Source organism: Paramormyrops kingsleyae, chromosome 20 (assembly GCF_048594095.1).
Source record: "Paramormyrops kingsleyae isolate MSU_618 chromosome 20, PKINGS_0.4, whole genome shotgun sequence".
Classification (NCBI taxonomy): Eukaryota; Metazoa; Chordata; class Actinopteri; order Osteoglossiformes; family Mormyridae; genus Paramormyrops; species Paramormyrops kingsleyae.
Genome location: NC_132816.1, coordinates 6,518,354 through 6,533,026, shown reverse-complemented (window position 1 = coordinate 6,533,026; position 14,673 = coordinate 6,518,354). Strand labels below are relative to the sequence as shown.

At 53.1% G+C, this 14,673-nt stretch overlaps 1 protein-coding gene across 2 annotated transcripts in view; it reads left to right on the top strand.

Annotated features, from left to right (window-relative positions):
* The window catches only part of meis1a (Meis homeobox 1 a), a 56,281-nt gene that overhangs the window by 18,634 nt on the left and 22,974 nt on the right, over positions 1–14,673 (top strand). For both annotated transcript variants that reach the window (XM_023824908.2, XM_023824909.2), the window contains exon 8: positions 5,944–6,089. In XM_023824908.2, the coding sequence (XP_023680676.1) occupies positions 5,944–6,089 (146 nt within the window). The remainder of the gene's footprint in view (positions 1–5,943; positions 6,090–14,673) is intronic.

The window sequence follows — 14,673 nt, the reverse complement described above, 5'->3', positions numbered from 1 at the left end:
GCTGGGGGGGGGGGGTGGGGTGCGGGCTGGGAGCCAGCGCATATGCATGGATGTGGGTGTGTACGTGTGTGTGTGTTTTTTATTAGGGGTATTGCAGTGGAAGAAGCTTACAGGCCCGCAAAACAGCACTGTGCTAATTTTAGCCGCTAAAGAGGATGAGGATAAATAGCCTGCTGCTAGCTGGCCATATGCTGTCCTGGCAATATTTCTCAGTGCCGGCGACGCAGCCCGGCTGATTATTATCGTTTTGGGGTGGGCGGATTCCCATGCCGGCCATTGAGATACGTGAACCCCTAATTAATGTGTAATAAGAGCGGCGCTCATTATGCACCATGAATCCGCAGAGCCTTCGGAAGGCTGAAGTTCATCCGGCAACCTCAAAGGGCGGCTTTGACTTTCTGAAGCTCCTAAGTGTTAAGGACACAGTCAGCCTCATTCATTTCTTTCAACATTTTTTTTTTTTGGTGGGGGGGTGGTGGAAGTGGAATAAAAATGAAGTTTCTCTTTCGAAGTAACGTAATTCCGTTTTTGTAATCCGCACCTCTCTTCCAGGAACCGTTACGTCAATGGAGGGATGAGGGAAATTATCCCCCCCCTCCCCCCCCCCCCTCAAGAAAATAAGGTCTCCAGGGCCCTTCTGTGTTATCCGGGACTCTCCTGGCTTGTTTCCGATGTTCCTGTTTGCCGTCTGTAGTGGGAGACGGATTATAGATGTGGGGTTTGCGCTAGGGTAGCTGGGATAGATCTTACCGGGACAGTTGCCCCCCCATCCCCCTCACCCCAGCTCAGAGATTGTGAGTTACGTCGCCAGTGGGGAGGCTGTTAGTTTTACTGGCGGGAGTCCTGACCCCGAGTTGACCCCGGGCAAAATGAAGCCCCCACCGTTTGCCCCTGCAGGCTGTCCCTTCCTCCTGCAATGGATACCTGTTTGGAGGATTTAGGTGGGAGGGCAGATAAATGCTTTTTAGTTAAGAAAAATAACAGCTGAAGAAAGCAGGGAGTGGGACTCTGGGGGGGGGGGGGGTTGTGTGTGTGTGTGTGGGGGGGGGGGGGTGAGAATGAGTCGTAACCGGATCATTTCCTAGTGCTCTCAGCCAGGGGAAGAGGGGAACAGGCAGGATTCTGCAGATGAGAAGCCGTGATAGGTGGCAGAGGAAGGGCTCCGGCCGGCTTCCCGTGACCGCCGGCGTGGACGTAGCGAGGCTCGGCACCACGGGCCGTATCGCGCCGGCCCACCCGGCTCAGGAAGTGCCGCGCGGCCGCTGTGCTGCTCTCTTTTGGTCACTTCCCACTCTTCTTTTTTTTCTTTTTTTTTATCTCGCTCGCCCACTGGGGCTCGATAGTGGCCTACACGTTCTCGCTTCCCGCTGCCCCCATTCTTCTGGGCTGGGGGCTTGGCTGTCCATCAGCGGTGGCAGGGTGTGTCTGTGTGTGTGTGTGTGTGGGGGGGGGGGGCGGTGCCTTTAATCAAGGGGCCGCACAATCATAGGAAATCAAACGGAGAGTAGAAAATGACTCATTTCCATATATTCAGCTCGAATCTCCAACACAAATAAGATTGGAGTGCACTTAACTGAGACAGGGGGGCCGGTCGGCATTCCGGACCCTTACCCGACTTCCGGGGCACAATGCTGTGGTGGTGTCAGCTGGGGGGCGGGGGGAGGGCGTGTTATCAGCGCGGTGGTGGTGACGCGCGGGGCGGAGGAAGGCCTCGAGGGCCTGTGTCACTTAGATAATTCTCCACATGGAAGTTATCTGCCCCAAGCTAATAATAAGGGCCGGTCAAGTTGGGCCGTACGAGCCGGTGACGGCACCCTGTGATGCGTGCTGCCAAATTTAAATGGAATATGTGGTGTAATGTTACCGTGTGGCTGGCGGGGAGACGCGCAACCTGTTTGCCTCACACTTTTAGCTCTGCTTTTGATTTTGCGTGACAAAATAAGCACTTCATTGGGTCTGTGCTATGCTGTGTAATATTATGGCCTATGTATGTCATGTTGTGCTGATTTACGGGACGTGCTGTTTTCAACTCTACTGCCTTTGAGCGCTTAAATTCACTCTTGTCTCTGTCGAGGGTTTGTCTCCCCCCCCCCCCCCCGACCCTGTTTCATTTTTTGGAACCTGCCCCCCCCCCCCCCCCCCCCCGTGGATGGGTATCAGGTGATTGGGCTGTGGGATGGCGTCGGGGCGATCCGAATCGCAGAAAAGTCGTGCCGTCGTGGATTAAGGCGGTCGATGTGGAACGGTAAATTAATTTGGCAGTTTCCCCTTGATCTGTAAGAACAACACATATGGGAACAAAATCTGCAATTTAATACTGCGTACTGCAATAAGGACTTAATGGAATTGCTGCGTTTTAGAAAGTAAAGCTAATATTTCTTCCGTACAGTCTTGAGGAGAGCGCATATCCTGGTGTGGAAAAACAGCAAACAAATAACAAGTATAATCTAAGGAGATGGTGTGTGGTGTGTGTGTAGATATTTCCTGTGGGACTGTGAAGCCTCAAGCTGTTTTTCCCGCACAAGAATTTTACTGTAAAAGAAGACAATTTGATGTATGTATCTATAATCCAGTTACACGTAATAAATAATAAATAAAAAGTTCCCTCATCCCTGTCACTTTTGAGTATGAGCAGGACGCTCAGCGAGTTAATGTGGACATTCGTGTCTGGGTGTGTTTCCTAGCTCATAGTGCACAAACGTGTAACAGAGAAAAACTTTATTTGCTTTACACTGCCTGGAATAGAGGACTTTTTAAACCCACAGGTGCCATTGAAGTATCGCCGAGATGTGTGGAGATTATCGTTTTGTTTCCTGCACGAAACGTGTTTGCCTGCCACGTTACTGTTCTGATGTTGGGGATGCCTTAAGTAATGTAAAAGGCCAGCTTTTAGAAAACGCTGTCAGTATACCAGGATGTTGTTCCGCGAGAATGCTCGTGGAAACAGCGAGGAGGACGTCTGAGAATATACCTTTCTTTTTTTGTGTGTGCAAATGGCAGTTAAAAAAAAAAAAAAGAAGAAAAAAAAAGTCGGCATTTGTTGGGAATTCTGCTGCGGGAATTCCTACATGCTCAGAATATCTGCGGGTGGGAGGGGCTTCTGACCTGTCTAAGGGGAACCCCCCACTGCCTCCTACATTCTGCCTGGCCTGAATAGCTGCCACACAATGCACACAGCTTTCCACCCCCTAACCCCCCCGCCCCCCCGCGCTTACCCCTTGCCCATCTTTTGAAAGGAGTGACACAGCAGGGTCCTAATGGCTGGACTTTCTGCCCAAACGGGTCGATCCCCTGGGAACCGGCGAGGTGCGTGTGTTTGCGAAGCCCAGGATGGGTACGGGCCGGATCGGTGCCGCTCGTGGGGGGCGTGACGGGTCACGCGGACTGCTGCAAAGGGGGGGCCCCGGGGGGGTCTGGTGAGAAATCGTCCGTGGACAAAAAAGTAGGCGTAAAAAATAGCCTGTCTCCACTTGCCTGGCTCCTGCCATCAGAGCACGGCCTATAAAACTTTGTGAAAACACTTCGGAGATGATTTGAGAGGGGGCCTGACCTCCGTCTGCCTGCCTTCCAGCATCATCCTCAGAAAAATTGAAATCGGGAACGAGCGTCTGTCCTCTATGGGCTTCATTTTGCGCGCGAAGACATCGAGGAAACAAAAGTAATAATGACAGGAGGTGAATGACAGAGAACGAATGAAAATACAGTTTTATTCACGCGTTTCCGACTGCCTGAGGTCCACTCCGCTGGTCTGAGGTGAGGCTTTGCCGATTCGCCAAGGAGCAGAAGAATGACTGGCACCTTTAAATTCCGAAACAAAGGAACTGGTAGCACCAATTATGCAGCACTGTGAGCTTGCAGATCAGGGCGGATTACCCTCGATTCCTGTGATAATGTCAGCCAGCGCCTTTGAGGGGGGGGGGGGGGGGGAAGTGGTATGGAATGAGGAATAAGGAGATGGGGGGAATGGAAGGAAGAAGGAGTGGAGAGAGAGATCGAGAAGAGGAGACAGATCAGGATGCGCATGCATCTGTGTTACAGGCTCCTCATCAGCAACAGGCTGCTAAGGGAGAGTGATGTGTGTCTGTGTGCTTGTGGGCTCCGTAACCCTCACACCCCCAGCCCATGCCCTCTGCCCTCCCACCCGGAGCGGGTGCTGCCACACGCTGGCAGAATGCGTGCCATTTCATGGGCCATGTTGCTAGGAAGAGCCACGCCATCGCCGGTCACTACCAAGCTGTCAAAAACCATTAGGCCGCCCCACGACACAGCGCCTCCTGCTGGATTTAACAAGGACGCGAGTTCCTTTACGGGGCAGAGTCAGGTGCCCAGACAGACAGCTGGTGTCAGTTCGGCCCCTAGACCGGACCCCGTCTGCGCAGCTGCCCCTGGCAGTGAGGGGACTTCCTGTCAGGGCTGGGGGGGGTTAAGCCATACAGATCCTCGAGGTCAGGATTAAGTGAAAACAACCTAATGAAACATGCGATTGGGGAGATATCAGGCCGTGGCGGCGAGCGAATAGCACAGCCTGCCTCGGACGTCAGAGCCTCCCTCCCCTTCCCTCTCCCTCTCTTCCTTTCTGTCACTTTATCTAGCGCTGGCTTCTATTTCTCCAGTGCCGCCTGGGACAAGCCCCGGGTTTATTGTTTTAGGCTTTAGCCGAACGCCGAGCGAACTTTTTAACGCTGAATCGGAGGGCATTTGCTTCCAATGAAAATCCCGTCTTGGATTACACACCAGCGGTGTGTTTCCCCTTCCCCAGACGGGAGCGGGGTAAATATGTTTGTCTAGAAACAGTAGGAAGAACTAACCGTGCATTAAGACGGGGATGTTTTTGGCTTAAGGTGGTGATGTCATATTGGGGGAGGGGGAGGGGGGCGGAGCAAGCCGGCTGGTCACTTTCACAGCGAGCGGGGCGAGAAGCCCCCGCTTTGCTTAAAAGCTTTTCCTATTGTAGCTACAGAAATCCGCACTTAGGAATCTGGCTTTTTGCAGGCCTCTCCTCCCATTGGCCAGGAAGAGGGCTGGCTGAGTGTTTCATGCGGAATACTGAAGGTCTCCCCCCTGCTAATGGTATCTATAATTCAGGTGCCCTAAAGGCGGCTTTCTGGAATTCTTTGGCCCGAGGTAATGGGGAGCCAAATGCTGTTTAAAGACCTTTATTATTCTATCGGTTCACAAAGCTGGAAAAAAGTAATCTCCCCTGGATTACTGCCGAAATTCCCATTAATTATCGACGAAGCCGCCTTGCAGACAAAGGGTTAAAGTGCGTGCGTTTGGCCGGACGGACTGGAGTGGAGTATAACTTGAGAAATTCTTGAATAATTGCATTCTGCTTTAAGATGCTGAAAGCTGGCCGGGGGTGGGGGGGGGCATTCTTGTTTTCCTCACTCGTAACTTCGATGATTTATTATTTTATGCGGCGAATTGCTTCATCTCGGGAAAGGTTATGGCAATAAGAAACGCGGCGTTTCTGGCTTATTCGGTTAGTGCTTTGCGGTGCGATTTGCATAGCATGAGGCTCGGTCCCTGCTGGAAATGAGCAGCCGTCTCCCTGCCTGCGTTTGAGCTCCTGTAAAGAAACCTTCATAAGCACCTGTTCAGGAGTGTTATTAGAAATCTGGAGTTTGCACCCTTCCATTCCATATATGTCTTTCACTTAAAGTTAACCGTGTCCAAACAAGTTGGAATGGAGATGTCACTCTGGCAGTGAGGAGCTTTTATAAATATGGCTTTTAGCTTACTTGCTTCGTGTTTCTTTGTGTCGAAGGCCCAGCAGCGGCTTTCGTTTCTCAGTTCAGGGGCGGGGGGAACGTAAAATTAGCTGCTGTTTACATTCCGCCGCAAAGCTTGAGCTAGCGATAGCGGCAGCGCCATGATTCGGATGTGTAGCTGCGCTGCGGGCAGCCCGATCGCCATTGACGTCTCATGTTCTCCCACCCGCAGGCGACGGTCTGGACAACAGTGTGGCCTCTCCTAGCACGGGGGACGACGACGACCCCGAAAAGGAGAAGAAGCACAACAAGAAGCGAGGGATCTTCCCCAAAGTCGCCACGAACATCATGAGGGCCTGGCTCTTCCAGCACCTGACGGTAAGTGTAGCCTTTATCTGGATCTGCTGCGTCGGCTGTTGCTCACCCCCCTGGGGAACCCCCATCCCCTGATCCGTGGCCGCCCCTTTAAGAAGTACCGTTATTGCCTAATCCATGCACAATCTTGCCAGACAGGAAACCAGGGTTTAAATCCAAGGACTTTTTCCTCATCCGTGTGTGGATAGGGCCTCTGGTTACTGGTTAATGGCTATGTGGTAGTATCTGGCAGTGATTTTGATCTGAGAGTAACATTTATGTGCAAATAGGCGTAATACTCTGTAGGAGTGATGGATCCTTATCGCTGTTTTGCTGTGGACTAGTAACCACATCAAAGGCAGGAGCTAGCGGCATGGTTTAGCGAGAGGCTAACGCCGCTCTCAGTTGGCTGAGCCAGTCTCTGTCTCGTGCATGATGGTAGTCTTCTCCTTTTCTGGGGGTCAGTCCCCAAGATCCAGATGTTCGATGTTGACAGTAACGAATGGCTCCACCGACGACAACCACAGCATGTTATGATCTTGACGGATTCAAGTGTTCAAGAATCAGAAAGCATTGACTTTGATACTCAAGATCAAACACAAACAAGAGATATGATCTTGTAAGGTTCGACACCATAAAATCTGATAGGACGACCGTGTCTATGGTTGAGGGGGCCTGGAGAACAGCCCAAGATGGTGCTGAATGTTTCACTTGAGCACTCAGCCTTTGCAGTGGTTGGTGCCACGCCTTCAGAACATCTCATATCTACCTCACCCTGCGTTTCGGAAATCAGTCAGTGATAGATTGATGACAGGCTGGGCCTTCCTCCTGAAGCTTGAGCGATTTATGCTCTTGTCGCGGTGAAAGCTGTGGCAAAACTGGTTTTCGGGTACACTGGTTTCCAGAAGAGAATTTCGTGGGAGCGAGGGCCCGTCAAACGCAGGGCACAGCCTAAACCTCCAAGCGATCCAACAAAAGGCTTCAGAAACATATGGTTCAGGCAGGAAGGGCTGCTGCTAGTGTATTCAGGGAGGTTTGCCCCCCCACCCCCACCTCCACCACCCCACTTTTAGCTTGGGTGTGAAGTGATTCATGTAGAAAAGGCATTAATTATACGGCACAATGTTCGCAGTTGTTGATTAGCATCTAGGGGAGAAAGAAAAGCAGGTCATTGGGACCCCCCCCCCCCAGAGAGTGTGACTGGCGGGGGGAGGAAAGGAGGTAAGGTATGTAAGGAATGAACCAAAGGGTCAGAACGGGGGAGGACGTGATGTCAAACAGGATGGTTGATTTATTTTGCCCTGGCTCATTTGGGGTGCCCATGACTGGCCAAATTACCTGATCCAGAAAGGCCCGAAAAACCGCGGAAGGTCCCTGGAGCAGGCGCTGGCGCGCAGGCGAGGAGAACAGGAACCGTGTCTGTGACAGAGTGACTGTGGTATGAAAATAAACAAACGTACATGTTGGAATGCTGTCCAGAACTAGGGTGTATTATTGTGAAGGAGATGGTCAGGCCTACCTAGACACAGACCTGAGGGACCTATTTCATAATCCCGACATGTCGGACTACTCCGGAATCTTCTGTTTTCTTAATGAATGTCATTAACTTGCTGTCATAGAATAAAGAACGGTTTGTGCTGGCTTGTGTTGTATTTTAACGCGACCGATGTTCAAACCTGTTTTTTCAGCGCTCATTGCCAAAATACGTGTGTGGGGCCTTTAAGAAAAAGAGCGCACTTGACGTGGAATGTCTCTGTCACCACTGGCCCTGTCCGGTGCCTGAGGAGTGACATCCCGGCTGTGTGCTGCTTTCTGTTCCCACACCGTGTCACGGTGTCAAAGGCAGCCGTGACAGGAAAAGATCCATGGGAAGCAGGGATCAAATAGGTGAATAGGGCATTTTATTTGGCGCCTTGGAGTGTATCAGACAGGAAACTGCAGATCTCACTTCAGCATATGGGACTGAGAACCAGTGAGAGCTGGACTAGTGCATCCAGTGACTATCTTGATTAACTCACATGATTGTAGCCTAGTAGCCTTGGATAATTAATTGCAAGCGAGTAACAGGGCTTGTCCCTTGAGCTGGCCCCTCCCCTGAAACATCTCTGCCTTCCCCAATCAGTCACATGACTATGGCGATTATGTCATCAGACGGGGACTCTGTTGCGCCGGTGCGGTCGCCTCCCAGCTTGAGAATATGGCATCTATGCGTCCGTGTATTTACAGAAGTGGCAACCTGGCCTGAAGCAAGGAATCGCCCATTGTCCCCTGCCCCCCCTCCCCCCCTCCCTCCCCGGCTCTCGTTTGTTCTGGTTATCGTAACAAAAACAGTACGATTGTGCCTAGCATCCTGGGTAGCCATGGTGGGCAACTTTGTTTTCCTGTTCCCTCTGTAACTCCCCCACCCTATCTCACCGTCGGTATTTTCTCGTCTAATTGAACGAGAAATGAGTAGTAAACGAAAGGCGCCGACTGCGACCCCCTGCGCCTGCGGCTTGCATGGGCGTGGGGGGGGGGCTCCCCAATGAAAAGGCAATTTGTGAAATGATGTGATAGAATAATTAGACGCATTGCGGGCACTGGGAGGCCGGCCCGGGGCGGTGCGTTATTACCCTGGCAGGCACTGTGCCTGTTTGTATACAGAGTGTTTAGCAGGCGGCAGGGAAGGGGGGGGGACGCCGATAGCAGCTCGTAAAAGCAAACCACAGTCCGCTGCTCTGCTCCTGCTTTCTCTTTCTTTCTTTCTTTCTTTCTTTCTTTCTTTTTTTTTGCCGTGTAAAGATTGAACTGGAAGGCATGAAGCCTGTTAATGCAATTAGGGTATAATTTACCGGCACGGCGAGGTAGCCACGCAGGGACGGCCGCATTAACCCCCCCCCCTCGCGAGTGCGCTTAACGAACCTGCGCGTCCTGAGCAGAAACAGGTGCGTCTGGCACTATAACTCATTTCCGCACCGGCTCGCTGGCGGGGCTCGGGGGGGGGGGGGGGGGCTCTCCATGTGACCTCGCTGGCGTTAGGTTTCGGCTCGGGGGGGGGGGGGGGGGGTGAGCCTGGCCATTTGGCCGCCTCTTCCCCGGCCACGTGGCTGATTCCGGAGACGGCGTCTCGGGTTAAACCCTCCGGGGGTGACACCCGTCCCAAAGAGGGCATAACGACGGCAATTAGCATCTGCATTCGGGGGAAATCTGAGGCAACTAACGCTATGATACATAAAATGCCGTATCTTGGTGGCCGGCTTGACACGCCCCGGACCGCCTTCCTATCACCATGGCGATGGTATTGACGGTGACACTGCGAATATACCTCAGTCACAACACAAACTGATTCCCCTTAAAACCTCCCCCTAACTTTCCCTGGCATATTTTGCCACCCCCACCTGGATGCCTTTCTCTAAACAAGTCCAGGCATGGGTGCAGTTAGCTCGACTTTTTGCAGAACGACCGTGTCAAAAAGCACTGCCCGGGCCATTACGGGTCAAAGGTCACTTGGGCCTCAGAACCCATTAGTCATTGGTTGTTTATTGCCGGAGCCCTTGGATGTCAGCGCGCTGGTCACCCATGGCAACCTAGCTGGGCCAATGGGCTGCGAGCCTGGCGGGGAACCTACTTTTCATGCCTCGGACTCACATTTATAAGTTGGGCCCACTCCAGGCCCATGAGAGAACGTGAAAAAATACAAACCCCCACCCCTCGGCCCCTCCAGGGAGGAAGAGGCGTCGCGAGCCGGCGCCGGCAGATCTCTGAGCCTGCATTGTCCTTGCCGTCCACTTGCGGGTGACGGCAGACGAAGACCATTCACATTAATATTTGTAAATTCAATTTAGTGTCCTGCAGTCGCCGATTATTTCTTAATTTTGTCTGCGGCGGCCTTGGGAATGGGAGGCGCCGGGCACCATGGGACGATAAGGAGCTCGCAGATGGCTCCATGGCGAGATGGTCCTGCGGCCCGGCTCGACTCCGCTTCTGAAAATATCTCGCTCTTTTCCCCCCCCGCCCGGCCATGACTGCCTCTTTGTTCGCGTATCTTCCCCCGCTTTCTGTGACAGCGGCTCGTTCTACTTTTAGCCTGCTTGATAGCCTTCCTCTTGGGTGTCTCTCCCTCTCTGTCTCCCTCTTATTTTTTATTTTTTTGTTTTCCTCCGAGTGACAGAGGAACATTTGGAAGTAATGAGTGGATGCTTATTATAAAAGTCAGAAAACAGGCAGCTGAGTCGATTTATCTGTGTCGCCTTCCTGCCGAGCGGGGATGCGTCCCCCCGCCCCATACCCTACACCCACCCCCCCCCGCTCCCACACCTTGTAGTGAAAACATCATCAATTACCCGTCTGACAGGCCCCTGGGACCCCAAGCGAGAGCCTCTCTGGGCCTCCTCGTCTTTGTGGGCCAGAGGAGAGGGAGGGAAAAAAAATTAGAGCAGCATACAGCTGCGGCCAGGAGTGGCGGCTGGGCAGCGTGGCTTTTGGCGGCGGGTGCGGGACGGGCGGGACTGGCGGGATCGGCAGGCGCCAGATTGTGGCGGCGGTGGTGCCCGGGGCGGCCGGCCCGGCATGTCGGCTTCCGGCAGCCATCTGGGAGATGATGGATGGAGCGGGATTTTCTCAGCTTGCACCTTCGCCGTATCTCTGGTTTCTCATAGCTGCCCCCCACCCCCGCTGGCCCCCCCCTCCACATTATGGCTCTCTTGATGGCAAGTAGCCACGTCGCTACACCTCTCTCTCTTTCTCTCTCGCTCCTCTCGTCGGTCTTTCTCTCTTTCTGCATCTTTAACATCCCCGAAGGGCATTTAAACTTTAATTCACCCAACCTCTGAACTCCAGCTCTGCGGCAGACAGGGAGGCGAAAGGGACATTCTTCCTCCCTTGTACTTTTGCGGGCGCATGGTCGCGATGCGGTCGAGGCCCGGACCCCGGGGTGGGCCCAATGCGCCAGAAAGGCCCAGATTCTGCTGGGATGGGCTGTTTTTATTCTCATCTTGGCCAGATCTGAGAGCGGGTAACGTGTCTGGCCCTGTATATTCAGTTACGCTGTTAATAGGCTGGCCGCCTGAGCTATAATCAGGCTTTCATTATCGGCCACGCGCTAAGGGTGCGCGGGAATTAGCGGTAGCGTCCTACCGATGCTTCGGTCACATTTTATTGCGCTGACAGCACCGCAGAGACACTTCCAGGCCTGGTAGGTGTGAAAGTGCAGATGGCCTCTTTTATTGTCCAGTGGTAGTCAGTCTGTGAAACCTGAGAAACACTCCCCCCGCTGCCCTCTGGCCCATAATGCAACGGGCCTTCTGTGGCGTCCTCCTCCCACGTGTGAATTTAAATATATATTTCTTTTCTGTAGTTCGAGTGCTTTTTGTTGAATCCACCCGGCACCAGGGGCGGATTAAGGTGTACGGAGGCCCCTAGGCTACAGTAGTCTGTGGGCCCCCCAACCCAGCCCCGCTCCGCGCCAATGGGGGCTCCCTTGCAGGCTGGCACACGTGGGGCCCCTAGGCTTAAACCATATCTAGCCTGTGCGTTAATCCGCCCCTGCCCGGCACCATTCGTCTGCCCAATCAAGAATGAATCCCGCCCCCCTTACCCTACAGAGTAAGAACCCTGATTGGACGGTCTTTACATTCAAAGGTGTTGCAATGGAGGACTATGCCGTCGCCACAAAAATCACTCCCTGTAGTGGTGGAAGGATGCACTGAGGAAGGACAGCGTGGCTCTCTGAGGGGCGGGGTCAGGATGAGGGGCGGGGTCAGGATGAGGGGCGGGGTCAGGATGACCTGAGACACGGCTGGGTCTCATGGAACTGGGCCTGGCAGGATGGCGTGTTGGGAGATGGCAGATTTCGTTGTATTCCTGCACCTGGTGCCATGGGATGACTGGCACGCCACAGATGTGCCGCAGCCATGGCCAGCTTTGTGTGCCGCTTTCAGACCAGCGGACGATCGCGGTGCCTCCAAGCAGCCTGACATTCTGCTGGCGGGGGCTGTTTACCGCCGGTGCCCTTACACTGTGCTGATAGCTGCCTCCGTGCCTGGCAATTGAACGCACCGCTGTGGGCGACGGCGGCTTGGGAGGCCGCACCGCGGCCGGCGTCTGCGTTTGGCTGCGTTTCGGTTGCGTAACCGGCTTCCACATCTGCTGGATGCGGGTTTGAAAATCCCCCTTTCTTTCAGGTGATGGGGTGGGGAGGTATCCTGTATGCAAATATCTTCACGGTCGGAGGGAATCTGAGCACATCTCTCACCTGACCGGTTTGGGATACCAGGAGTGACTTCAAACGCACGTGTCTGAATCTGATAGGTCAGAATCTCTTGGTATCTCTGCCGCGGCCTTTGCCTGGTTCTGCTGCCCTGTGCAAGTCCGTGAGCGAGGTGTTCACCCTCGGTAGAGCTTTTGGCACATTCAATGCTCCTGTTTGACAAGCCCTTTCTCCTGGCAGCCATCAATTTCACTCAAACACAGAGGAGAATAGAAACGTACAGCAGCTACGGACTGGTTACACGACACCTTACGCTTGTTTCCTAACGTTCAGACACGGTTTTCAGAAAGTCTGACCATCTCTGTGGACGTTTTCTCCAGCAAGAAAGGAGGAGCAAGGATCTTTTATTGCCTGGAACAAGATTAGGTTGGTCTGGTGCCTGGACTGGTTCTTGAAGACATAAAGTACCTGAGAAAGCTGTGTTTATGCAGGGTGTTCTGGTCTGGGCCGCTGTTGCTGGGAGCTGGTGTTCAGCCTGGGTCAGTCGTTTATTTATGGCAGGGGGGGTCTCTTGGCGACGTCGTTCCCATGAGGCCTAGCGCCCGGCCAGGACGGGCATGAGCTGCCATCCTGTGCCTGTCGAGCCGTGTTCCTTACCTCCTGAATGTTATGGGAGGAGCCAGTTTAGGGGGCGGGGCGAGGGTGGCAGCCCTGACACACCAATGGGCTCGCTTGTTTTGCCATGACAGATTGAGTCATCGATTCGTAAATGTGGATCGCCGACGGTGGCGGTATTTCCCACTGTTGTGCGCGCGTTTGTGCGTGTGCATGCATGTGTGTTTCAGAAAGAGGGATTGACGAAAGATGAGAAACACAGCGGCCAATGGAGAGCCCAGTCTGCTCTCAGATGTCTGGTGTCTTCCTCCTTTTATCCACAGGCATAAGGGAACAATTGTAAAATACCAAAAAAACAATCTACCTCCCCCGCAACCCTGATCAGGTTTATGTTCCCCGGGGGCCCTACAAATGAGCATTAATTAAAATTTTGAGGGCGCAGAGGTAATTACAATAATGACATAATAATATTGGGTCAGTTATTAGGATTTTCCCTGGCCCTGAAATTGCTTCCTTTGAGTGTCATATTTCAGAAGGAGCTGACTCAAATTTTTGACTTTCAATGGCAAATTCCACAGCTGAGGTAATACCACAACTAAAGTCAAACTTAAATGCTTTCTTTCTTTCTTTCTTTCTTTCTTTCCTTACTTCTTTTGCTTCTTTCGTGCCTTCCCTCTTTGAGGGCCAGGTCTTTCTTTCTTTCTTTCTTTCTTTCTTTCTTCCTTCCTTACTTTGCTTCTTTCTTGCCTTCCTCCTTGGAGGGCCATGCTGTGCAGGCATCCGTGCAGCAGCAGGTTCTTCACTGCCGCTCTGCCATTCCAGGGTGTGAAGTCATGCTTCACTTAGCAGAGCTGTGTTACTTATCTCAGAGCCCCCCCATTTCGAGGCCCTTGAATAATCTCTTTAAAATATGTTTTGTTTTCCAAATAACAGGTCAAACAAGTGCATGTAGGTACGGCGTGCATGTTTGTGTGTGTGTATGTTTGTGTGTGTGTGTGTCAGCGTGGCTGTTTTTAAACACCCAGCAGTGGCTGCGCTCGGCGGGCCCCGTGTACCTGTCTCCCCCCACGCCTCCGTAACCCGTCGCTGGGCGTATTAAGGTCCCCCAGCAGCCACCGTCTCCAGCTGCGGCAGCCGTGGTGCACGGAATTGCTTTTGAATGTGCTTTACTCAAATAGGCAGTAATTACAAGCTTAAAGAGGTTTAGTGGTCCAGTAAACTATATAATCACTGGCGAATTAGTCCGGGCTCATCAGTCGCAGTTCAGCAGGCCCCACTCACTGTTTGCATGCAGCTCTAATTATGCGGCGACGCAGACCAGCAGGTGTGGGATGGCGAATGCCCTCCCCCCACCCCCAAAAGCCTCCTAGCTGCCCACCCCCTTAGATACAGTCCGCCCACCCCAGGCCGGCTCAGTCCCCCCCCCCCGGATGAGACGCGACCCGCTCGTGCTGTGTTCGGAAGGGAGGCCTGCTTGGCCCCTATGCCGGTGCACAGGGCCCCCCCGGAGAGCCAGGTCCCACTGCACACGCGTGTCAGAGCCCAGGCAGGAGCAAAGCAGCACAGAAGTGCTTGTCCTGCGCGTGGCTCGGAGGCCGGCAGACAGACGCAGGTAGGACCGTGCAGGAGGAGCTGATCTTAGCCCTAAATCCCAGCACGGACCTGTCTCTTGTACCCCGAAGCATTTACTTAATGCTACTTTACTGCAGTTGACATCCAACTGTATAAATGCTGGAAACTGAAGCTATTTAAGTCTGGATAAAAACAGGATTAACTTCTTGATTGGTGTGGGGGATCAATGATACT